Here is a 26,243-nt window from a genome sequence, read left to right as displayed (position 1 = left end):
TATTAATGCACCCACTCTAGTTCACCCTCTTTCTTATATCTTCTTCTGTTTCTTTACTTTTCCCTTTAATCTCATTGGATCTACTATTGGGCCTCCTCTTCATCAAGAACTGTCCTCACCACACTGTTATCAGCTACACTTCCAGTAATAACATAATTAAAGAGCTTTCTACATGCAGACACGTCTAATGAACACTGCAAGAGGCCTCACCTCAGCAATATTTGTGCCTGGATAGAATGCCATCACCAGGCTTTTCCTGAGAGAGATACCACCTGATTCATTGCTGAATCCTCTTTCAGTCTCCGGTTTGTTCTTATCATCTCTCTGCCTTCCAAAATATGAGCCCATGCATGGCTTCCTCCAACTTGCATAGTTTTGGTTTTATAATAACCAGTACAGTTTAGTGGGAAATCATGTCTGCACCAGCAGGGCCAAGGAATGGGAACTCTTTCTCTTTAATCAAATTTTACTTTCTCACAGAAATGGAAATTTTGAAAGTCTCTGATGAAAGTAAAAGCACAGGCTAGTGTTATTTTAATGAGGGCGTTGCAATGCGCAATTTGTAAGTTTGGTAGTAGGAATTTAAAAAGATCAAAGTGGGCATATCAAAGGATTCAGAGACTGATTTTGAAAGAATCTTCTAAATCTTACATTGTACATGTAATTCTCATTTAAGATGCAACAAAAATTAGAGGTACGCAAATTTCAATACCTTTGTGACATTTAGTCATTTGTTGGGTGATGTATATTAATAGCTAATAATGTATATTAGCCATTTGCAAGGTAATGTTGTGAAATAAAGAAGGTGCCTTTTATGTCACTTCACTTCCAGATTTAACACAGAGAAAAATATTGTCAAAATATTTTAAGAAGGTAAAATTAATCTTGTGTAATGTATAGTTCATTAAACTGAAATAATCAAAGTACTAATTAACTCTACTTGATACTGAACGAAAAACTGAACTACATGAGCTTTCAGTATAGACCTGAAATGTTATTTCTTTCTCTCTCTACAGATGCTGTTTGATCTCCTGACTATTTGCAGTGCTTTCTGTTTCTATTTCAGATTTTCAGTTCCACTGTATTTTCTTTTGTGCTATATTAGCTCCACCTGTTTAAAATCCCGGATAGGATGCTAAGCTGCACAAGTGTTGTACTGCACTAATGAATTCTTGCTATGTGAATGAGGGAAACTCCCAGGACAACACTACTCAAATAATGTCATGTGCAAACAGTTGTAAATATTTGCAATTACAAAGAACACTTAACAACCCGGTGAATTTTGTTAGCCTGACCCAGTTGTAGCTTATGATTATTAACCTGAAAGGCTGTGCGATGGATTATTTTAAAGGTTGTGGACAAGATATAATTTTCCTGGCATAGTTTATGTTTAGAAATGAATGGCTGCTAAGTGTGTTCCATCTTGAGCCAGCAGCAGTGATAAGAATGCAGCCTCCATAATGTTAAACCATATGGCAGTCACTGACACTTGATGGGTCAGTGATAAGCATTTCGTTATTAGAATCGGCCGTGAAATGCCTTCTACATAATTGAGGTTACTCAAAAGAACAGGTACCTTATCAGCTTTTAGCTGTGGGGGCACAGCTTGCTGATGTTCAATGTACTGATTGTTCTGTGACTGAGCATATGATTAGTGTATTGAGGCAGTTTGTTTTAATGAAACGGCAGCAAAATGCATATCAGTAACACCAGTGCTGAAAAATGACTAATTTGATGTTCTTTAGTGCATTTCACTGTTTAATTAGTACCTATAAACTCTGTTTGAGGCATCAATTTGTTTTAACTGTAATGATCAGATGGGTTCTAGCTAAACATTGCAGGGAAGGTAATCTTACTGCTTTACTCATTAATTTTTCTCATGCCTCAATTTTATGAAATTCAGTGATTGAACCTTTTGGTGTGCCTTGAATCTGCCTTAATTAGTTTGTTACTGCAGAGAATCCATGTTGTCAGTTCACAGACAATGACCTGGAAAGTCTATCGTGCAGCCGCTTTCCGTGCACTTCCAGATTTTTCAAGTAAGCTCTTTGTGCTTATGCATGTGGCCCGCTGAGCATGTGTACAACAGTGTGCAATACTCATTCTTAAGGTCACATGGACAAAACTGTGGTGCACAGCCTGGGCCTGTGAATGCCAGGGGCCCCTTATTACTGAAGTCGCTCCTACCTGGAAGGTTGGGGTCTGCGTCAGCATAACGTAAAAGGCTCAATCTCACCTGGGCGACTGCCAGGGAGATTGATGGATTTATCCTGATAGATGCTGTGTTTAAGTTTCTTTGCTCCCCCAACAAAGTGCATATCAGTAACACCAGTGTATCAGACATATGCTTTCTTGATTGTCTGTCTAAACATTTCCCTCCCCCCAATAATTTTCTCCTCATTCCTTGCAGTCGCCCACTTTTGCTGCTCCAGATCTTTCCACTCCCAATCTGCTGCCCAAGTCACTTCTTCTTCCTTCTTTATTGGTTGCATGTATATCGAAACACGCAGTGAAATGCATCTTTACGTAGAGCGTTCTGGGGAAGTGGATTTGTCAGATTTTGGATCGGTTCATTGCTGACAGTTTGTGAAATTCGGCAAAGTTTGGGGGTGGGTGGTGGCATAATCTTGCCAGTATAACGTTGCTGTTGCTGATTTAACGACATTGAGTAAACCAGTTTTCTTGTTGATGCTTGTGTTAAATTCTGTAGCTGTTCTGCCAAGTGGATAAAAAGGCTAATGTATTACCAAAAGAACTTAGACCATGCATTTATCCTGAACTCCATTTCTAAAGAAAATGCAGTTTACACTGTATGTATCGTTCATAAAAAATGTAACACCTATGATTTGGCTCAAAGTCCCCTCAAAGCTGTCTGTGATCAGCACTGTTGAAATTTTGAGGAGTAAATTTGTGACTGTCTGTGTTAGGATTCAGACTACTGACATCTGACCTTGAAAGTAACCATAGCAACACATGTATCATAAAAAGGATTATCCATTTCCCTCTATTGCAGTGTGTGGTGTACAGGCCTTAAACTTTGCCCTTGACAGTGAATTGTATGAAGAATCGCTGTGGTCAGTTTGCAAATAAAATGCAGGTTGAGCTACAGTTGTTAAATGTATGGGATGTGAGAGACAGGTTACGTAGATTCTGAAGAAATTCAGTGATAAATATTTGTTTATTTTCCACCCCAGGTTTGCATTTTATACCAAATTATTCACATGAGAAAAAGTGACAGCAGCATAATGTGCCAGACATGTTGTTATGTACATAGTGGTCGACTTTGAAAGCTAAAGGTCACTGATTCGTATTTAAATAAGACAAATGTGAAGTGATAATGGTCTAGCTGATCATAATGAATCCAAATGAATGGGAGTGTCAGTGGGCTGCATGGTCAGAAAGGGTCAGCAACTAATAGCTCAATTCTTCATGGCCAGAATGCTTCCCAAAAGACATAAAAGGAAGGAAGTTTATTCATCTTATGAATGCATTAAAAGACAAAAAGCCTCTTCCATATCAGAGTTATCTCCCACCCTAAATAGGTGTGATGGATTGTGCTAAAAGAAAGAAAAAAATTCAGAAATAGAAATACCCGGTGTAATATTGTGTCCTCCATTAAACACAATGGGGTCAGTAGTACAAAAGAAAGACATTACTAGGAATCTGAAATACAAACAGAACTTGCTGAAAATACTCAGCAAGTTCAGGTGGTGTTTATTGAAAGAGAGACAGAGTTAATTTTATAGGTCAAATATTAACTATGAAATCTGTTTAGTGAATTTTTATCAAGATTTAAAGTATCATGCATGCATGACTGTGAACATAACATACAAAAATCTTTCAGTTGTTCTGAGTGGCAAAGCTAATTGTTGAGATACTTACTTTATGATTATTAAGAATTAGCAGTTTATTTTCCAGTAGGACATGGTATTATTAGGAGTTTCTAAAGTTCCTGCTTCCATCAATATGTTCTCCCAAACTACAGTGTTAAACACCCTTTGACTTACATAAACGGATAGTAGCAGTCTGATTATGAGGTTAGGTCACTTACTGCTCCATTTATGTTGGTAATCTGTCATTTATTAAAGTTGAGAATATGTAGTAAGAGCATTTGCCTTTCTCAGGCAAGAGTCAGCATCCACTTCACCCACTTGTGCTGCTCTGTGATGACCCAACTCCATAGTGCTTGGACTTGCTTTTTGATGCCTAAGGTTTGCTGTTGCAACGTAACTGAGGCTCAGGCCTCAATATAGCTGAGTCTTGTACCAGCAATAACAGGCTTCCACCTGCCTGCCCTCTGGTAGTGGTTATGTGTGAATGTTGCAGAGAACCAAGATTGATGGAGATCAGCTGCCTCTCTGATGGCAGAACCAGTCTAGTCAATGCCAATGCCAGAGTGTCCAACCATCAAGAGCAAAGGAAAGTGGCACATGGCTGGCAGAGTATCCATCTTCCCTGAATGCTGGTGGGTCAAATGACAGCTCAGCCCCATCTTCACACAGCATCCAATCACAAGCAGCTCCAAAAGAAGAGTATTTTGGGAAAAAGTAGGGTTTGGGACGATTTCTGCTGCCTATCACACAGGAGAAGGAACAGTAGATGACCTTCTTTTTCTTTGCCCAAAGATATTTTGGCCACTTGTCCTTTGAACTGCTGCTCCAGCTGAGATCAGCAAACCTGTGCATTAACATTTTTGATAGATCTTGCTGTGTTTTCTCCTGTTCTTAGATTGATTTCCCCACATCCAGATAATCCCTCTTAATATTGTGTACTGTGATTTGTATTAAATTCATTGATAGGCTTTTTGCTTTAATCAATTTTTCATCTTTTTTCACTCAATTTGAAAGGAGAATGCCAGTCGTTTTAGTACAATTAGTCATAATCCAAATGGGGCTTAAATCAGTCATGCAGGCATATTGTGTAGTAATAGATGTGTTAAGATGAGAAACCAGCAAAGGAAAGACGTCAGATTAATTTTGTTCTGGTTGGTTTAGCATGTTCTCTGATCCATTGAAACTTACACCACACTCCACTGTTCGTAAGAATATTATTGCCAATCAGATAATTATGCTGGAAAAACAAAAATAAAAGAAGGGATTAGTCTAAATGTTTCCAAGGTAAGTAATATATCTTTTTGAGAGATGTAGAAATATTGACAATGAGAAAGCTATAGATGTTTAGTTTTAAAAATATGCAACACTTTTAAATTTGTCCATTTCCTTTTGCACAAGAGTATATTTTGTTTTAATCATTACTTTTTTAACTTAACCAATCTTGCATGTTATGTCAGTGAAATTAAATGGGTGTATTTGTTGCACAGGGATATTAGCTGCATCATTTTCTTTTAGCACATAAGTTACTCAGGGGAGAAAGCCATGAACTTTATGAGCAGCTCATTAAACGTAGTCAAGGAAAAGGCTGTTCTGAGCTTTTGAAAAAGAAGTGACATAAACTCTTCCTTGCAAGTATATAGGACTAAACATTTCATAAATGTTTTAAAAATCTATCAGTCGATAGGATCATCTTATGACTTAGTGGGTAGATACATCAATAGGTAGTGTGCCAGGTAACGTGAGCAGTTCTTGAGTTCAAGCTCCTATGCAGATGAGTTAGTTAAGCAGAACTTTCTGCTGCTTGGGTCACCATGATTGGTCTCAGTGACTCAGGGCTTAAATCGAAGCTGCCAGCCAGGGTTTGTACTCCTGATTGCTGCTTGTTGATTGACGTTGAAATGAAGGCAGGAGAGTTGAAGGGGTTAGAACTGACAAAGTCCAATGCTTCCAAGAGCCAGTGGTTGAAGGGAGTTAATTACTAATGCAGAAAGCAGATTTGGTTGAACCTGCAACACACACCAAGTTGTTGCTCATGGTATTGAATTGTTGCTTGTTAAGATTAACAACCCCAACTATCCAGCATGGTTCACTAGGGTGGAGAGAGAGAAGTAAATCAGTGTTTATGATTTGAATCTTCTACTAATGAACATGTTTTGCTTGTCATAATAAAAACCTTGTTAAGCTAATTCACAAAATTGATGAAAAATATGACATGGGCAAGGAAAGAGCATTCTGGATGGTATTGAGAACCTCAAATCCCTGCATCCAGAGCATGTAGATGCCCTACCCAAGCAACAGAAGGATGGTGCCACTTCACAAGGGGCTGGTGCCTGGCCCGTTAGGGACCTCTCACCTCACAACCCACAGAACCAGAGAACAAGCAACTCATCTTCAATTCCAAGATACCACAAAAAGGAAAAAATATATAATTGCATCAGTTTGTTGTATTCTGCCACTATTGACTTAGTTTGGGAAGGATCTGAAGTCCAAGAGACAGTGCAGAAAAGATTGATCAGAATGGCTCATAGGATGAGGGATTTCAAAGTTAGACCTGATAACTGGGGCTGAGAGGCTACTTGAGAGAAGTATACAAGATCATAATGAATTTGGATAGAGGAAATTGAAATAAACTGTTTTTATTTTCAGATGATACAAGGGACAGAGATGCGGATTCAAACTGATAGGTAAATGATACGGGGGGACATGAGGACAGTGTTTGTACGTAGAGAATGGTTTTGATCTGGAATTCACTTTCTCAAAGTGGAGACAGGTAATTAGGGCTTTGTAAAGGGATTAAGGAAATCACTTGAGGGAAAATAATTTGCAGAGCTAAGGGGAAAGAGCTGGGGAATGGGACTGACTGGATTGCTCTACAAAAAGCTGCCATTGACAGTGGGCCAAATTGCTGCCTCCTGTGCCATAAAGATTTTCTGGCAGTGTTTAAACTGTGTTGAGGATAATTACGTTGCAATGAAGGAACTATTAAAGGCAATAATAATAACATGCTGGTGGAAATTATGTATGCTTTGCATTTTTGGGATTAATTCTCTGTTCCGTTTTACAAATTGTACTGTACATTGCGGTTCAGATGTTCAAGTCAAATACCCTGTTTTGCTGGACACAAGAGACTGCAGATGCTAGAAGCTGGAGCAACACACAAGATGCTGGAGGAACTTAGTGGGTCCCTTCCCTCCACCTCTTTATACTGGCTATCTCCTGTCTATCTTTCAATCCAGATGAAGGGTCTCAACCCGAAACATTGACTGTCCATTTCCCTCCATAGGTGCTGCCTGACCCTCTGAGTTCTGCCTGGACCCTGCTTTGCTAACTGACCAGTTACCAATTTGTTTACAATTGGAACCATCTTCACTGTAACTGTGACATCTGGGTTATTTGTACAAAATTCTGCTCCCAGTGCTGGGTCTTGTCTGCCAGTCAATCATTTTAATGAAGAGAAGTTTACCCAGTTTTTTTCTGATATGTGTGACTGGTGGATGAGGGCTTATGCCAGAACTGCAAAATTGAAAAATGGCTCGTTTTATCTTCTCACCTTCATTGTGTCGCAGTCAATAGTATTGTGCAATCTTTTGTTTTCTCATCAGATCTTCAGCAGAACAAATCTGCCAATTTATTATGCTCCCACATAACAAATCCACATCAATGAGTGTAAAATTGAGCTCTGATGTACTGTATTTACGTTTCATGAAATTTAGTTTGAAATTCCATGTGAGTTGTATTTCGGGTTGTATGAGTTACATTAGACAGAAAATGCTCAGACAGCCAGAACATCCTGCATCTGTTTTGTTTCAGAACTGCAGTGAATTTCACTGGTGTGTTTTATTACAGTCTTTATCAATATATCTCTGACCATATAATCAAAAATCTAACAATTCTCTGCCTCATAAATATTGTGGGAAATGAATTGAGTGGAAGCCTCGTCAGTTCATATTACTCATAGGGTTGATATGAAAGGATTTAATGGCTGAGTATGTGGTATCATTCATGATGTGGATTCCTTCTGCCTCATCCTAGCACGCACTAACCAACAGCCTAAAGCGTCCGTTAGACCCCACCTTTAAACTGACGCATGCTGCATAGCAAGTGTTGGATGTTAAAGAAATAAGATTGACATTTTTAAACATCAAATGGAACTGGGACTGGTCTTTCCAGTCTGCAGCATTCTGACAACTATTGTAGTGTCATTACTCCCAGCCTGTTATCCTCCACCATCACCACTAGCCCCCCACCCATCTATCCTTCTCCGCTCTCAGTACCTGTCTGACAGCTTTTGCCATCTGGATGTGACCTGATAATTGGAGGCCTGAAATGGCAAAATACGTTCAAGGTTGGAGGTGAGTATTGGAAATAACAGAAATTGGACCAGAGGACATAGGTGGATACAAGAAAAAGTGACTGGGGATTCAGGCAAAGGAAAATGGGAGGAGAATCTTCAGCCTGGAGGTACATACAAGAGCAGTACTGGCCACATAGACTCATTGGTCAAAGCTTCAATATGTGAGACAATTTTGAGACAATACCAAATAGTGCCTACTTTGGTGTCAACTTTGTATGGTTTTTAAAAAGCATTTTTGTAGTAAGTTACACAAAAGCAGGCATATACATGATCTGGGATCTCCTATTACCTTTGTGCAGGAGGATCTGTGTGGATCCCCAAACAGCTTTGACTTCCGTTTAATGGCACAGTCTGATGACTACAAAACCTGAAATTTACTGGATATGTTGTGCACTCCCTATTGGTGCATCAAAGTCACGTGTGTGGCTTCACATTTCTACCACCAGATGGTGCTTCTTTAGCGCCATGCCTGCTGAGTCTTCAAGCTATGGCGACAACATAATGAATGTGCTCTGAGTGAAATTTATTTCTGAAAAAGCTATGGAAAACCATACGGTTACCCTGGAGATCCATTTATTCACTATGGAAATGTGTGAGGACCATTTGCTCAACGAAATGCAGAGATAACCCCATGGTAGGACTTTGTCACAGTGATAAAATCATCATTGGCAGCAGAGTGGAGCAACGTCCTGAATATGTGCTGGTTGGTTAATTGGCCTCTGTAAATTATCCCTACTGTAGGTAAGTAGCAAAGAATTAATGGGGAGCCGATAGTGCATATGAAAGAGAATAGAAAGGTGCATAGCCATAGCAAGATAAGTAGAGGGGGAATGGGTTTGTGTCAGGAGCTGGCATGGACCCAATGGGTCAACTGGCCTCCTGCTATGTCATAATAAGTAGGTAAGTATGTTGGACATGTGACAGGATTATTTTTCATTGAAAGGTCGGGCTAAATATTGATACTAGATGCATTGATAGGTTTATCTATTTATCTGTTAATTGTATTAATGGAAAGTTAAAGAAACAAGAAGTGGAATTGGTAGTACAATAACTATCATGATGGCATTCCCTTCTACAGCTAATTTGACATTTAAAAATTTGAAATTAGCTATAAATCTTACAGTTAACATATACTGGTGGTTGGTAGAGACAGGATTCAATAAAAGTAACCAGTGATAGTGTAATGTGTTATGAATGAGTTTTGTGTAGGAAGTTGCAAAATTACTTGCTTAATCTGTTTCATTAACTGAATGGGGATATGGTAGCAAGAATATGCAAGGTACAGTGTATAAAAAATCACAATGAAAGGCCGTAAATTGTGTTTCTTCAGTTGTCATTTTCAAATCTGTGTCTCAAAGATTGTATCCAAACATATGCTTTTTGGCAATTAAGTTTTTAGTTGAATAATAAGGATAAAGGTATAAAAAATCTGCTTCTTCAAATGAACATTATACTTTGTAGGAAAATAGGACTTACTTTAAAGTGTTCTGATTTCACCACATTGCCACATGTTTTGAAATCTTTTGACAGATACACTGCTAATGGGAAAACAGCAATCCATACATTCTAGTACCTCGGTGGTCCATTCTTCTTTCAGCAATTGAAGTCACGTATTACTAAAAATCATCTCATCCATCTCATTTCCTTTATTCCTATGACCTCAATGTGTGTTACGCAGTAGCACTAAATTGTGAAGTTGTTCAGTGCCTGGGGGAGCAGGTTAGGGACCCTCCCTTGACACTTGATCTTTGAGTGTTTCTGGATGTGTCGTATATTACTATCCTCAGCCATGTGGCTTGCTGTGAAAAAAGAACTCTCCAGAGCATCTTAAAAGACAGCTCCTATTAACCATAAAGCAGGTTAAGTGAAATCCAACTGCATATTGAAATCAGAAAAAAGAGCAAAGTTTCACAGTGCGGATGTAATTATAAGAAGAAAAAAAGCATAAGCCTTAAAAATAATGTGGAAAGCTTAGCACAAATGCTAGATTCCTTGTTTGTGTACTTAAAAAGACAACACTGTTATCCTTTGGGGATTTCTATTCAATCTGCCCCTTAGCCATATCCTGCAGTTTGACAGGATTTTTGCTGAAAGCAAGAAAAGACAAAAAAAATAAAAGGCATTGCAAATCTCAGTATTTAATCAAGCTTTTGATAACTGTTTCATTTAAAGGATTATGGAAAGTATGCGATTCAAAATTTAAACCATTAAGTTTTGCTATTTCATATCTTCAATGCCTTCAATCCATGAAAGAGCTCTGTAGTAGTTTGAAAAGAACAGTGGAGATTAATGATGTGTATTTTTCTATTTTTAAAATTCTACTTAATCACAAATTGAAAATCATACTTCCTAACTTTTTTGTAATATGTGCTAATCAAGTCAATAGTTCAAACAAGGGAATATTTGACAGCTGAAATCATTTTCCACTTAACTGAAGAAAATTGCCTTCAATTGTCCTCTACAGAATGACAGAATGTATATAAACAATGACATTATAAGTAACATTTCTTTTAACACATTTTAATCAATGGCTTCAGTATACTGCAATTATCATGTGTTAACTGAACAATTGGCCAGAGTGATAAATAGTGATATACTAACAATTGGTCAAACAATAACTAAAAGTGTGCTTTCCAAACAACCACTTCCCCAAACAAAATACAAGTAAATGCTGCTGTAGATTGTGTTCTGGGTAATTTAAAAATGGCAAATATCTGTACTGTTGATATTGGTCTCCTTTAATTCGCAAAAGTAAGCCTTCCTGAAAAACACGTTAAGTGAAATTTCATGAATAAAAAAAGGTTGGGTGAAATGAATTATAGGTACTTTGTGTTGCTATGGGCAGAAAGTGGTGGTCTATATTTGTAGTGGAAATAGATATGTAAATAGAAGTTGTTTACCCCAAAGAAAATTTGTAAATTAAACATTCATAAATCAAGGAATACCTGTTCTTCATGGTAACTGAATCTTCAAAATAATTTTATAAAACACAGTGAAGTGCCATACTTGAATAAAAGTGTTTAAATTAGTTGAGCTTAATTACATGCTATAACAATGCACTTGATAAGTAGAATCTCATTGATAACATGAAACAATTCTGCTGCTTCACTTTTATTTTCGTAAATGATAATGGCCAGTTTAGTATTGTTTCATTTTGAGACTAATGTAGTGACTTCACACCATTAATGTTAACAGGCTTGGAAGAGTATGAGTATAACTTATGTTTGTTTGTATTCCTGATATAAAGTAAATCTCAGGTCATAAAATAATGAAAATATAAACAAAATAGTTCCTTTAAATCCGAGGATAGTTGCACATTGAGAAATTAAAGGGCACAGTTTACACAAAAGATATTCTTCACCACTTGCCACACAGATGTCCTGTGCAAAGTTTGCACAGTACCAGATGGGTCAGATAAGATGATTACAAGCTTCTAGCTCGAGGCATTGTATGCATTGAGCCAGTGGCAGGAACAGCCAGGATGCAGTGCCAAAAGGTCTGTGAAGGTTTAAATCCAAGATCTGCAAACAAAGAACGCAGAAACATTTTTAGTTAAAGTTTTCACAATAGGATCCTGGAACTGCCTTTTGATGGCTACTAATATTATTGAATGGACTGACAACCAATCAGCTAATATAAATAGGGTAATAATATATGATTTCTGCACCCGGACAGAGGCGAGGTTAGAGACCTGAATCCAAAGTGCTAGCATGCTGCACTGCTTTGATCTCATCCTATGCTATTGATGATACCCACATTGTTGTCTCCCTATGGAAGTACTGCCCTTAATCTTGAAGTAGGAAATATTGTAAGCTTTGATTTCATTTCCTAATGATATCCTCTGTTGATTTCTTGTGTTCAGAAAGTATTCTAATTCCATGAAAATTTGGTCTTCATGCCCCACAAAGGTTTTAATTGGGCTCATTCCCAGTTAGCCCCAGATAACTGAATATACCTACAAATGAAAGAACACTAAGGCTCCCACTCAAGCACAGCTGCATAAATCAGTTCCGTGGCTTGCTGCAGGTCATTGTGCGGTTCTGCAAGATGTGACAGTGGGCTCTTAGTAAACGAAGCTTTATCAAATGGCACCAACCATAATATGTGCAAATTAAATGAGGCCTCAAGTACAGTAAAACAATAATCCACTACCCGACTATTCAGAAATCCTAGTGGTTTGGTATCCGGCTCACCAGGTGATGTTTGGCCTTCCCACTTGCCCCAGTTTCTGCACAATTTTTAAACTCACTGGGGTCCTAGTTCCTGCAGTCCCTTGAAATTTATTGGGGCTTTGTTTCCACACTCCCTTTAAAATTACCAGGCCCACTGGAACACTTATTATTCTAATGTGTAACAGTTAAAAGTGAATTAAAAGTGTGTTAGAGTATTAATAGGAATAACATCCAATAGTCTGTAAAATCTGCCAGTCCAGCACTACCAATATCCTGAGTATGCCAGGTTAACAGAGTTTTATTGGATATTTTGTCCTTATTCCTGAACGCTCTGAAGTTTATATGGAGGGAATCTTGAGAGCGTTACAAAGCAGAAATAGGCCATTCAGCCCAACATGTCTACACCACTGGTTTTCTCCACAAAATAGCTAGACCTGATATTTTCAAATGGATGCCAGTGGTCAGGAACCTGATTTGGTGCTTGTTGGAAAACTGCAGATGGGTTGCAAGCAAAATTCCTAGCTGCCGTCCAAAACTGGGAAAATGTAACAGCAATCTCCTGTTTGTTTCCCTTTATTGTTTAATATGCTCTTGACCACGGAATATCTAATTTTCTTTGAAAACAATTTACTGACTGTCTCAACAAAAGGGTGTGGCAGAGAGTTCCATCTTGCTGACTATGGAAACAATCTGTCACTCCATATAAAGTGCAAGTGAATTAATTTAATTGACATGGTGTGTTACATTTTTATGTGGCATAACAATATTTTGCAGGCTTAGGAAGCCAATTACCATTCAATATAAAACAGGTGTGGTTCAATTCCGAGCTGTATGCTCTCCATCTCAGGGTCAAGAGAAAGTGGTGGTTGATAAAATTAACTGGTTCAGATTTGATCCTTTTTTTTTAATGAACATTCATTTAGCAATCAATTTGTTTGACAGTTCAGATACTCTTGTTTACTTGTACCACATTGGCACTTGCTAAATGAATCAAGATGCTTTTGATTAGTTCATATATGTCAATCAGACTTTGGATTAGTAGCTTAATGGGTGAACTCTCATTTTAGACACCTATGTCCACATTTTGGTCCTATATAGAGGTAGGTTCAATAGAAATTTTGAAAAGATGGATATGTAATTAAAAAGGATTTGGCTGAGGGGCAAAACTAAGGGAGTAGAACAAATAAATTTTTCAGAGGGCCAACACCGGCTTACTGAACTGAATGGCCTTTCTCTGTGTTCTATAATTCAATATAAGTGTGACACCTTCAGTTGAAGTGTAATAGTTTTAAGATATGGTGCATTCATGTCCTGTATAGAAATCTTTAATTTTTTACGAAAGCACATGGGTGAAATTCAGTTTAATATTTTAGAGAAAGATTTTGAGATCTATTACGATCTTTGGAATTTATGTTAATTGTTCAGAAATAAAGTCAGAGATTACTATAAGTACGGTGCAGCCTTGATATAATGTGGGTGTCAGGGGACAACTTTAACACCCGTGCTATAAGCAAAATGGATGTTACCTAATTTCCAACATGAGGGATGGGATAAAACCCGTGGTATATCCAAAACCGTCACATAATGAAACGCATTATAATAAGGTTGCACTGTAATCTGTAATGCAGTCAAAAGCATCTTAATTGATCCTGTGGTTTACTTGGCTCACTATAATATGCAAAATAGAGCTGTTGGAATGAGGTTGGGAATTTGTTTAGAGAAATTAGCAAGCACAACTGGAAATGGGCATCAAGTGGGAGAGAGCAACTGAAATCAATAATAAAATTACAATTGAGCAGATGAGAGTATTTTCTAGTGAAATGGGCAACCATAGGGCAGACAATTCAGTGCAGAAAATAGTGAGAAGATTTAAAATGGGAGTCAGTACATACTGAATGATACCTATTACATCTTTAAAGTGAGAGACTAGGGCAGTGGACACATGGTAACATAGTCACTTAGGAATGGGCAATAACTGCTAGCCTTTCAGAAATAGACACATCCCACACATGAATAAATAAAAACAATGTATATAGATAGATTGTAGAATTTGGAATTGTTCTCTCTCAAGCATGGAAGACTTTGAGGAGATTTGAAAGCGGTGCCTAGCATCATGAAGATTGAATACATAAAGGGAAGTGGTTTCAATAGCTCAAAGTCAATCATATGTCCAAATTACTGGTGAGGAGCAGAAAAGCTGCAGATGTCGGAAATCTGAAATAAAAGAAGAAAATACTGAAAGCACTTAGCAGATCAAGCAGCATCCATGGAGAGAGAGTGAGATCCTGTTTAGATGAAGGGTCATTGACCTGAAATGTTGACCCTATTTCTCCCTCCATAGATGCTGCCTAGCCTGCTATATGAATCTGACATTTTTTTTGATTGGTGAAAGAAGCAACAGAGACAAGAGGAAAACAGTTTTATGTAGCAGTGATTAGGATTCCTAGTCTAATAGCGTGGTCTCAACAGAAAAGTAATCTTCAAGAAGGGAATTGCATAAATACTATAAGGAGAAAAACTGCAGTGATGGGGAGAAAAGAGCTGAAGAATGGGATAGGATTAATAGGATTGGTCTTTGAAAGAGACATTGCAGTCTAGATGGGACAAATGGCCTCCTCCAAATGCCACTCAAAGGCATTTAGTAAACTGTGAGTGTAGGATGTTGAGTAAAAACAGAATCAGGACAGTTTTGCAAGGAGATGAAGGAGCCTGGGAGAAGAAGGTGGTAGTGGTAATCCTGGCCTTCTGAGACCCCACCTCCTCTTCTTCAGGTACTATTGAACACCCATGTTGGTAATGGGATAGGCTCACTAGGCCACCAAAGTGCCATTGTGGTTCCATGAATGTCATATTCAATCAGCCCTCTTTAAAAGAAATTGGTTCCTGAGAAAGTGGAGGCAGGTGGGAATTGAGATTAATCTTTGCATGATTGTTTTCAGTAAGTATCTGCCCATGCTCCAATCTGTCCAGGTGGGTTAAAATTCACCCCTATTATATTGATGCAGCTTCATTGTCCTAGACCTCTACCAGGGGAAAGTTTAGGCTTGCATCAGTGTGTGAATTACAAGGCACTGAATCAATTGGAGATTTTATATTGGTATCAGTGTACTGATACAACACCTCTTGATTGGTCCTTTAGGAATTAACTATGTTTAGAAATTTGTGCTTACTTATGGTACTTCTAATGCATCTGTGACAGGAAGGCCTGATATCACTGGACCATTCAATGTTCAATGAGAGGTAGATTATCTGTGGCCTGCTTAGTGACTGCGGTGTCTTTGTAAACTGTAATTTATCCCACATTCTGGCATGAAAAATTTCATTCTGAGAGCTACAATTCAACTGGGTAGTTAACTGAACTTCATGCCTTAGTTCTTAAAATTGCCCTTATTGAGAATAAAGGCAAAGACAAACACACATTTAAAATTCCTCCCTGAAGTGAAATCTAACTTTCTCATGGATCATGAAATTGTCATAATGGTTTTCTTTCTTCTCACATAAACGTAAACTGGAACCTCCAATTATCCCATGTGGATCTGAAGAGAGTTTGTAACATACAAAGTAGTCTGAGAAAGCCCACAATGTGCAATGAAGGCAACCTACTGTTGGGAAGATGATAATTTGTTATTACAAGTCTTACACTGCTGCCAGATTATAGGCAGGAATCTCACTGACAAAATGATAATCATACTTAAGAAGTAGCACCATGAATATTTGTACTGGAAGATATTTGATTCACTTAAAGAAATTGTAATTGGGCAAGAAATCTACTAATTGGTGACTACATTCCTTGGTGACATGTAAGCAAAACTCTGATAATCTAGCACCCTTGGGACTTCGGTAGTGCTGTACTAGCAGATTTTCTGGACTATTGAATGCTACTCCTATTAATAGCATAATGCACTTTTATTTCATTTTTTAAACACTTTACACAGTAGTTTAGTAAATGTTACAGTGAACCTAGTGAGTGTAAACAGAGCAGGAAATATACGAACACTCCAGACCTCTGCTATGGTCACAAACTTACCTGTGTTCCTGATCCCTGGGTTTGGACCCCAACCCTAAATCCAGCTGCACATCCAGCCTATAGTCTGGGCGTTAGCCGCACTCCAGACTCGCAGCTCTGGTCCAAACCCCGCTTGCACTCTGGACCACTGGCTCACACTCCAGACTAATGAGTGAGTGAGTTGCCAAACCATCAGGACTTCTGAACAATCAGATGCTGCATTATCAGAGTTTTACTGTAGATATGGTTCATCCAATTTGGCCCACTGTGAGAACTGCAAAGTGAATTTCTGGACAGACGTTTCATCTTTTAGTTAACATATATGGCTCTCTTTTGTTAGTTTTATTTATTTATGAAATAACAGTGTCTCAGTAGACATCACAATGGGAAACAAGAAATGATAAAGTTGAACAAATGTTAAGTAAATGTGTACTTTTGAGTGCACTGTTATATAAAAAAAATAGAACTACAAGAAACATAAAAGGTGGACTTATCATAATATCAAAAACAACTGCAATTATGAACAGAAACATGAATTACTCTTCCAGTGGAGCAGAGAGGACTAAGAGGAAATTGAATGGAGCAATTTAATATTTTGGGGAATATTTTTTAAGTCAAGGATTTGAAGATGACAGGATCAGTGCCTGATCTAGATCTTTCAAAAAGATTAGCTTTCTTCCAGCTTTATTTTAAGATTGCAGTCAATCAAACTGGAGAGGAAAAAGGTGCAAGTTCTGGCTCTATTTTAACTGCTCCTCTGCCAGATCTCTGCTTGGTGGGGGGAGAGTTAAAATAAACCATTTATAGATGAATAATTAATTAACAATCTCTTTTCATGTTTGAACTTGAACACAAGAGCCACACAAATCTCAGTCTGTTAACTTAGGGAGAGAAGAGGAAAGGGAAAACTAACAATCAAAGATTAAGGGTTAAAGAAATCTCTGAAGCTAGAATCCTTTTCTCATTGTGTTTGGTTGTAAAGAGGTTGCCTGAAGAGCGTGCATTAAGAAAATTCAGATGGGGAGGATAACATAACTATAATAGAAGCTGCCAGATCATTTTTGTCTATTAATTTAAATGAACGGTTATTCAGAAAGGCTCCAGTACACTTGTGCAATCCTCCTGGCCCCAATCAGCCTGGAAGTATGAATTGTGTCCAGGGATCTTTTATTCTCAATTGCAATAGGAGAGAAATCATTCCAATAAAATCTGTGAAATGGATGTTAAAGGAACTGATGCTCTTTGATTTTCAAAGAGCAGGTGAGTAACTACTCCTTTGATCATTGAAAGTGCATCGTTTTTGATCCCTAAAAAAGTGGTGCTTTCTATCTAGCCTTTCTATTTTTCCTGTCTTGGGATGAAAGATGTGGAAAGTCAACTATTCCATTCACAGAAGAATAGGCTCCAATAACACAACGGGAAGGTCATAGTCTTTGTGTATGGCTTCTGCCACAAACTCTATTCCTTGCCAATGATTATCTCCTCCTCCCTTGGCATCTTAGGCTGCATCAAATAATGTGCAAAGTCAGCACTCTGTTTTATCCTGAGCTGAATTTACTTTGTTTTATCCTGTAGCCTCTCTGTCACAAAGACAGCTGCCTTTCACCTCTATGATATTGCCGGTCTCCGCAACTCCCTCAGCTCATCTACAATTAAAACTTTATCCAGGTTTCTGTAAATTACAAACTTGACTGATCCAGAGTTTCGTTGGCCAACATCCCATCTTCCATACTTCATTAATGGAAGCTCACCACTGGGTTTGGCAAACTCTGTCTCCTTTCTTTGGTGGCCATTCCTGCAAGCCTCTGAGCTCCTAAGCTTCAGGACTCCCTTCTAAAACTCACCATCCCTCTGTCCATATTTCTTAAAGCCTACCCCTTTATTTCAGCATTTGGTCATCCACCCTAATGTCTATAAATTTGGTTCACTATCCAGATTTGTCTAATTACTCTCCTCTGAAGCATGCTATGGTGTTTTCCTGCATTAGGAGCAGCTCATGAATGCGCATTATTGTTAGTCATGCAATGTGTATTTATTTTGCTACTTTTTTCCATTTGCTGCTGAAGGTTTTGACACCTTCCTGGAGGAAGGCTCCATTGGCTCCAATAACTCTCCAAATGTCCATTATTGATCCACAAGGCTCTATAGTGAACAATGGCAGGTTACTCGACCAGAACGGGAGGGTGAGGTGTGAGGGGTGGGGGGTGGTTGCTGGTGGTAATGGTTATTGCAGTGCAGGCTGAGACAGTCCTTATTCAACGATCTCTGGGTGTTGATTTGAAATGGGAGTACTGACTGGCTTTTGTGCGAGGAAAGAGGGAGCAGAGGCTGTGAATAGTGCATTAAAAGCAATTGTATTCCTTTACTCTTGTTCTGCCTGAGAACAGCTAATCCAAGGCAAATCACTTCTCTGACCCACGTGGTCTGTATGTCCTCACTCTGCAGTGAAATTTTAAAGAATCAGTTGTAATGCTCTTTATCATTGATAATAAAGTTAGGACAAATCTTGTTATTAAGAAAATTTACAACAACAATAATCATTATGCATTTTATTTTATTTTAATTATTATATGACTTGATTTTCTGACCTGCTGTGCCCAGACAGTAATTGGATTTAATATGTGAAAATGAGATTTTGTAATTGGAAATGCTGAAGCTGGCTTATTGCTATCTGTGATTGTATATTGCGTCCCATATTAAGCCAAATTCCTATCTAACCTATTAATAAGCAACATACATTTGGGAAAGCATTAAACATATTAGCAGTGCTAAATTAAAGGAAAGCAACCAAGACTAGAATACATATATCTTGCAGAATATTACATGTGCATGTGGAGTATGAGAATGGCGTAGTGGTTAGCGCGACCCTATTACAGCGCCAGTAATTGGAGTTCGATTCCTATCACTGTCTGTAAGGAGTTTGTACATTCTAAAGATGTATGGGTAGGTTAACATGGGTTTAAAATGGGCGGTGCAGACTCGTTGGGCTGGAAGGGCCTGTTACCGTGCTGTATAAATAAGGTTTATTATGTTTAGGTTTCTGCTTTTCTGTTGATTCTTAAATGTTCTTCCTATTGATCTACTTTGTTGGGACTCAGAAGGTAATCATATTTGGGTGTCTTTTACTCCTGAGAGAGAAGTGTTAAAATGGATCCTTGTGGACAGAATTGCCTCACAACTGATGAAAAACCATTGGCCTGAAACATTGACTCTGTTTCAATCTCCAAAATACAGCCTGACTTGCTGAGGATTTCTGGCATTTTCTGTTTTCATTTGAGTTTTTCTGCATCTGTGATATTTTGTATTGGAACTGGAAGTTCAGCTCAGAATTAATTAGAATATTGAATATGGAAATCAGCAAGATAATGGCAAGGAAGATGGATGCAATTAGTGATGGGGGAATGGAGATTTGGGCAGGGTCTATCAGCAATGGCTTTTGTCCCATTGCTATATTGGAGCTCATACCATTGTGTGAACTATGTTAGATAGATGTGATTATTATTAATGATCAATTATTAATTGCAATATGTGACATTTTAGTCCGAGAACTGACTGATCATCTCAGTTAAATAAAAGGCATTTGGGATGCTGGACCATTCTAACCAATGTAATATGAATTAGCTCTGGGATAATTTCAGTCAATTCAGTGCATTTGGTAGCATTTCATTCCCGTTATATCTGCCACATCTAGCTATTTATGGCCCAGATATTGCTAATCCCACCATAAGGTGCTATCCTGGCTGTTTAAAAGCTTATCACAAAAATAGGGCATGGAGCTGCTTATTTGAGAACATTTATTGTAATCAAGACAGATTTGGCAATATGAATTCAATATTCTCTGCTACTATACCCATGCAACAATGCTTGAGGCAATAGAGTTGCAGCTAAGCTGAATAAAATAAAGAAGTAACTAAAGCTACAGTATTTATCAATCTATGAATAAAGGTTGTAGCTTCAGTGAAAAACAAAAGAAATTTACATTGGTGCTGCTTTAGAAATGAATAAGTCTTGATCAATGTACAATCACGATTTCCTCAACACACATGTTGCTAAGTAGCAGTTATGTTTAGTCGATGATGCATCCCTTTAGCTCTCAAAGCAGCTCACTGGAAAACAACATTATTACTGGAAATAGATGTGTACTTCTACCAATTGCAGCATTTCTCTATTGAAATGCTTGTTATCCATAACATTTTCAACTTTGCATAAAAATGGGGAATGGTATTGTAGTATTTACTCATGTTTATTTAACACAACGGGCAAGTAATAAATGATTTTAGAACAGTTGGCAAACTAACTGAAATAATTTGTATGAAACAGAGACAGAATCATGTTCCAGCACAGTCTGAGGGCAGAAAGAACTAGAATCTTTTTCTTCTGGCTAATGAAGAATTCATGATAATCCTTGTGACATGAGTGGAAGGTGGAAGGAATCAGAAGTGGTGATCATATAATGTGAATGTATTGCTACCTCAGCTGGCACTGGAGTATGGGAGGGGAGGAGGAGAGGCCAAGGACAGCTGCCAGTTCACTGTCAAAGCAATGGAGAAATTTTAATTTGCATCACGATTAACTGAAAGCTGCTCATTGAAGATATTGACAAGGAGGAGCCTTGGACAAGAGAGGCACGGGACAAATCACGCCTGGGCTTTTGTTTCTTGAGTAAGCACAGATTAGGTTGGATTAGTGTTTAGCTCTCTGGTGAGAATTATAAAGGTGCCAGAGAGAGGCTGAATTGTTCATCCTCTAAGAGTTACTGCAACTTTTGGATACATGGGGGATCAGCCTGAGAGGGAAATTTGAAGCTGAGTCAGAAATCAACAGCTAATGATAAACTTAAACAGGAAGAAAAGCCTGAACATGTAAAAAAAAAGACCCTTTCAAGAAAAAGAGAATGTACAATATGATATTCAAGCTTCTCCTGATGAGCTATCTGATGAGGTATTTATGTATCTTGATGATTTGTGCTCGGCATCACTGCAGTGTCTTTGTTGAGCTCAGCGGTTTATCAGAAGTCACCGTGTAATCATGTGGAAACCTCAATGATTGCTGCTGGACCTAACTGTCCCTACGCATCCTGGATAATGGAATGTCAAAGCAAAATGGATGGGAAAGTTGTGGTTTATTGGCTTCATGTGCTGGTTATAAACCCTAACTAGATGATGGATTGGAGGGAACTGTAAGTAAATTCGAGCATCTTTTCCTGTATTGATTTACAACAGTTGACTCCGGACACCTTCATTATACTAGTTATCAATCATATTTAGTGGATGATTCTTTAAGGAGTTTTGAAAGAATGAAAGAATTTTGGGATTATTTGAGTTTGAATAAGATATGATATTTACTACCTCCTTAATGTACTCATAGAAAATTCCATGTTTTAAAAATGCTATTTAAAGCCTTGCACTGATTTGTAATTGTAATTTTGATCTTTACTATAATACTCTAATTTAGAATTGTTGCTGTTTTTGATGTCAGAGGTGGAATTTGTTCAAATGCAGAGAAGCTGACAGAAAACCCAGTGTGGATTCAGCCAGGGTCAAAGCAACATTTAAGCAATGAGTTTAAATATCCAATTGACTTTGGAGAATCTTTTTACCAAAATAAAAAAATCTGCTGCCACTGCTAATTGAGAAAAGAAATACATTATTTTTTAAATACAAAGAAGCTGAATTAGCTTAAAATAATTCTTTAGAAAGGGACTAGGAGAACAACCATGTGTCTTTTAAAATTGGATTTCCATGTAAGATGTGCTTTCTGCTGTAAGTGTGTTTCATGGAAACTTGCAGTAGCAGCAGGTTAAAGCTTTGTCTGCCTAGATGAATAGTAGATGCACAAATGTAGCTTTTACATCCTGCTTCCTTTCACAGTCTTTCCCAAGGGAAATGCTACACTAGACTTTATTGAAGTAATAATTATTTCATCAGGTCATGTGTATCTCTTGTCTGTATTTGGAGTGGAACCTCCAGAGGCCACAGTTGTCATTTCTTTCCAAGTCTGACCCCTTGCATGATGATATACTGTTTTGCCAAATGTATAATTTTCACAGTTTGAAGGAAAGACATCAGCAGCTTACATCATTCTTTTTGAAAGTTAAAATAAATTGTGGTCATAACAACCTGCTGTTATTGACGTAAGTGCTATGTTGGAAAAGTGAGCTTTTAAATCCACTTTACTGTCAATACTGAAAAAAAAATTGAATGCGTGATTAGTGATGAATTGACAAAATTAATTTTTCATCTGAGATCTGAAAATGCATTAGTGCTTTCATGTTTTGTTTCACTGAACTATGCTGCTTTAACGAGCCACAATGGTGCCAAATTATTTATGGACTGTTGTGTTTGCCTGCTGTTTGCACCTCTTGAGTAAACCAGAATTACGCCTGAAAGTCTAATTAATGGGATGCTGTAAAAGTGACCATTGCTATACATTTTCCAATGTACTATAGGAATGTGAATCCTCTGAAATGCTAATAGTTTGTTAGATCACCATGAACTGTATGTACCAGGGTAGCCCATCTGGCCTGATAGCGACAGGAGGCTGATTTCACCTTTTATGGTGTCGCTGAGATTTCAGCAGCTTTGGACTCAGCTGCTGAACCTGTTCACCAAGTTATAGTTTAATTGAAACTCTGTGAGAGAGAAATTAAGTGAATATTATCTTGGCTGTATTTCTGCCTGAGTCTGCCTATATTAGTCTCTTGATAGAACATTCCTATGGAATTTGATTAGAATTTAGTGAGTTGATTTGGGAAACACCAAATGATGACATTGAACATCTGTTTTGTGAGGCCAAATTGCATTTGGCTCTAAGTAACCCAGCTGTTTTTTTTTGACCCCCTTACATTCCACAGAGCGGCACAGAAGCTGAATCTCTCTTCAAAGCAAAAGAAAAGCCATCCACTTCTCCAGCATTCTCGTGAGCTTTCAAACTGCAGAACAAATTTCAGTGGTATTTTGCAAGTGTCCCCTCCCCCAGCACCACCATGCCTTTTGAGGGCTGTATGTAAAGTCAAGGACAACCCAGGCATCGGAAAGGTATGAATAAAACTATTCTCAGTTGTCTTTGATCTGTATCACTGCTGAAATCTATGTGAATGATAAATACATCAAATGATATGAATTGATATCTAGGTGATTTTTGAATGCTGTTTTTCTGCTGAATGCAACTTTCAATGGTTTATAGGTCCAGATGAAGCAATGCTACTTGTAGATCACTTACTCTATTTTCTGAACAATGTGGAGCATTCAGAAATCTCTCAGCTCTAAGCTGATTTTAGCAGTAGTTATAATCCTTTCATGGTAAAGTTACGGGACTGGTAAATTTGTAATTAAATTGGTAAATTTGTTTATTATTGTCACTTGTACCGAGATACAGTGAAAAACTTATCTTGCATTCCATGCATACAGATCAATTCATTACAACAGTGCATTGAGATATTACAAGGTAAGATAATAACAGAATGCAGAAAAAAGTGTTATAGTTACAGAGAAAGTGCAGGTAGACAATAAGGTGAAAGGTCATAACAAGATAGATTGGAGGTCAAGAGTCCATCTTATCGTACTAGGGAACCGTTCAATAGTCTTATAACAGTGGGATAGAAGCTGTCCTTGAGCCTGGTGGTACATGTTTTCAGGCTTTTGTATCTTCTGCCTGATGGGAGAGGGGAGAAGAGAGAATGTCCAGGGTGGGTGGGGTCTTTGATTGTGTTGGGTGCTTTACCAAGGCAGCAGGAAGTATAGACAGAGTCCATGGAAGGGAGGCTGGTTTCTGTGATGTGCTGGGCTGTGTCCACAACTCTCTGCAGCTTCTTGTAGTCATGGGCAGAACAGTTGCCATACCAAGCCAGGATGCATCCAGATAGGATGCTTTCTATGGTGCATCAATAACAAATGGTGAGGGTTAAAGGAGAATGCCAAATTCCTTTAGCCTCCTGAGGAAGTAGAGGCGCTGGTGAGATTTCTTGGCTGTGGCATCTATGTGGTTGGACCAGGACAGGCTATTGGTGATGTTCACTCCTAGGAACTTGAAGCTCTCAACCCTTTCGATCTCAGCACCGTTGATGTAGACAGGTGCATGTACACCGTCCCCTTTCTGAAGTCAATGTCCAGCTCTTTTGTTGTGCTGACATTGAGGGAAAGGTTGTTGTCATGACACCATGTCACTAAGCTCTCTATCTCCTTCCTGTACTCTGACTCATTGTTATTTGAGATACGGCCCACTATGGTGGTATCATCTGCAAACTTGTAGATGGAATTAGAGCAGAATCTGGCCACGCAGTCATAAGTGTACAGGGAGTAGAGTAGAGGGCTGAGGACGCAGCCTTGTGGGGCACCAGGGTTGAGAATAATCGTGCTGGAGGTGTTTCTGCCTGTCCTTACTGATTGCGGTCTGTTAGTCAGGAAGTCAAGGACCCAATTGCAGAGGGAGGCGTTGAGTCCCAGGTCTCGGAGTTTGGTGATGAATTTGCTTGGAATTGAAGGCGGAGCTGTAGTCAATAAACAATAGTCTAACTGGTGGAGTCACTCCTGTTTATTTCATACTAGCACACAAGTTTTAATTTATTCATTTCTTTTAAAATTTAAAAATTTTTTTATTTACATCGTGGTAGCAGGCCCTTCCCGCCCAATGAGTCCGCGCCGCCCATTTTAAGCCCAAATTAACCTACCCGTACATCTTTGGAATGTGGGAGGAAACCGGAGCACCCGGAGGAAACCCATGCAGACACGGGAGAATGTACAAACTCCTTACAGACAGCAACGGGAATCGAACCCCGATCGCTGATGCTGTAATAGCGTCGCGTTAACCGCTACGCTACCGTGCCACCCAGAATTTCACACGTTGTAAACCAGTATTTATTGCCCGTCCCGAATTACCCTTGAGCAGGTGGCGGTGAGCTGTCATTTTGAATCACTGCGGTCATCTGGTATTGGTATTGGTTTATTGTTGTCACTTGTACCGAGGTACAGTGAAAAGCTTGTCTTACAAACCGATCGTACAGGTCAATTCATTACACTGTGCAGTTACATTGAGTTAGTGCAGAGTGCATTGATGTAGTACAGGTAAAAAAATAACAGTACAGAGTAAAGTGTCACAGCTACAGAGAAAGTGCAGTGCAATAAGGTGCAAGGTCACAACAAGAAGGTGAAGGTACTCCTGCAGTGCTGTTGGGGAGGAGTTCCAGGAATTACAGCCAACAACAATGGGGGAAGAGTAACATATTTCTAAATCAGAGTAGTGTATGTGTAATGCAAAAATGCAGTTGAAGGCACACCATCAATGTAAAAATGCAGTTGATGGTGTGCCTTCGACTTTAATACCTTGAAAATCAAGAAAGTGCAGATGCTGGAAATTTGAAATAAAAACAGAAATAGCTTTAGCCTTTCAGATCAAAGGCCATCAGAAAACAAGGTAGTTTAGAGTTGGAGAGAAGGGGTGGTGGGGATGAATAAGCGCAATGTAATATCTCTGGTAGTATGTAGCCTGGGTTGCTGTGGGACAAGCTGTCGACGAAGCCATCTGGTTGATAAGTTAATGGGGGAAGTTAGAGAGAGAACACAAACAAAGGAACGTTAAAGTTGTAAAATTAAGGGCTGTAGGAAATACCTTAGCTTGTCAGGCAATGGTAGTGAAGAGGAAAAAGTAAGCAAATGTTAGTGATGCATGATATGCAGCAGAACTGGCCAGTTCTGTTACAGAGAAAGCGAGTTACCAAAAGTTGTTGAATTTGATATGGAATCTGGAAAGTTATAACATGCCTTGATGGAGGATGAGGTGCTGTTCCTCAGGCTTATTTTGGTCCTCATTATAACAGTTGCAACTAGGTTAACTAAAACAAGTACATGGGCAAATTAATACAGATGAAATTTAATGCAAAA

General features: G+C 38.5%; 1 protein-coding gene across 4 annotated transcripts in view; it reads left to right on the top strand.

The window, feature by feature from the left end:
• Positions 1-26,243, top strand: part of kif26ab (kinesin family member 26Ab) — a 158,926-nt gene that overhangs the window by 85,735 nt on the left and 46,948 nt on the right. For all 4 annotated transcript variants that reach the window (XM_052024494.1, XM_052024467.1, XM_052024476.1 and 1 more), the window contains exon 5: positions 23,219-23,402. In XM_052024494.1, the coding sequence (XP_051880454.1) occupies positions 23,219-23,402 (184 nt within the window). The remainder of the gene's footprint in view (positions 1-23,218; positions 23,403-26,243) is intronic.

This window comes from Pristis pectinata, chromosome 1 (genome assembly GCF_009764475.1).
Source record: "Pristis pectinata isolate sPriPec2 chromosome 1, sPriPec2.1.pri, whole genome shotgun sequence".
NCBI lineage: Eukaryota > Metazoa > Chordata > Chondrichthyes > Rhinopristiformes > Pristidae > Pristis > Pristis pectinata.
Note: the sequence above shows the minus strand (reverse complement) of the source record. Positions and strands in the feature narration are given on the sequence as shown.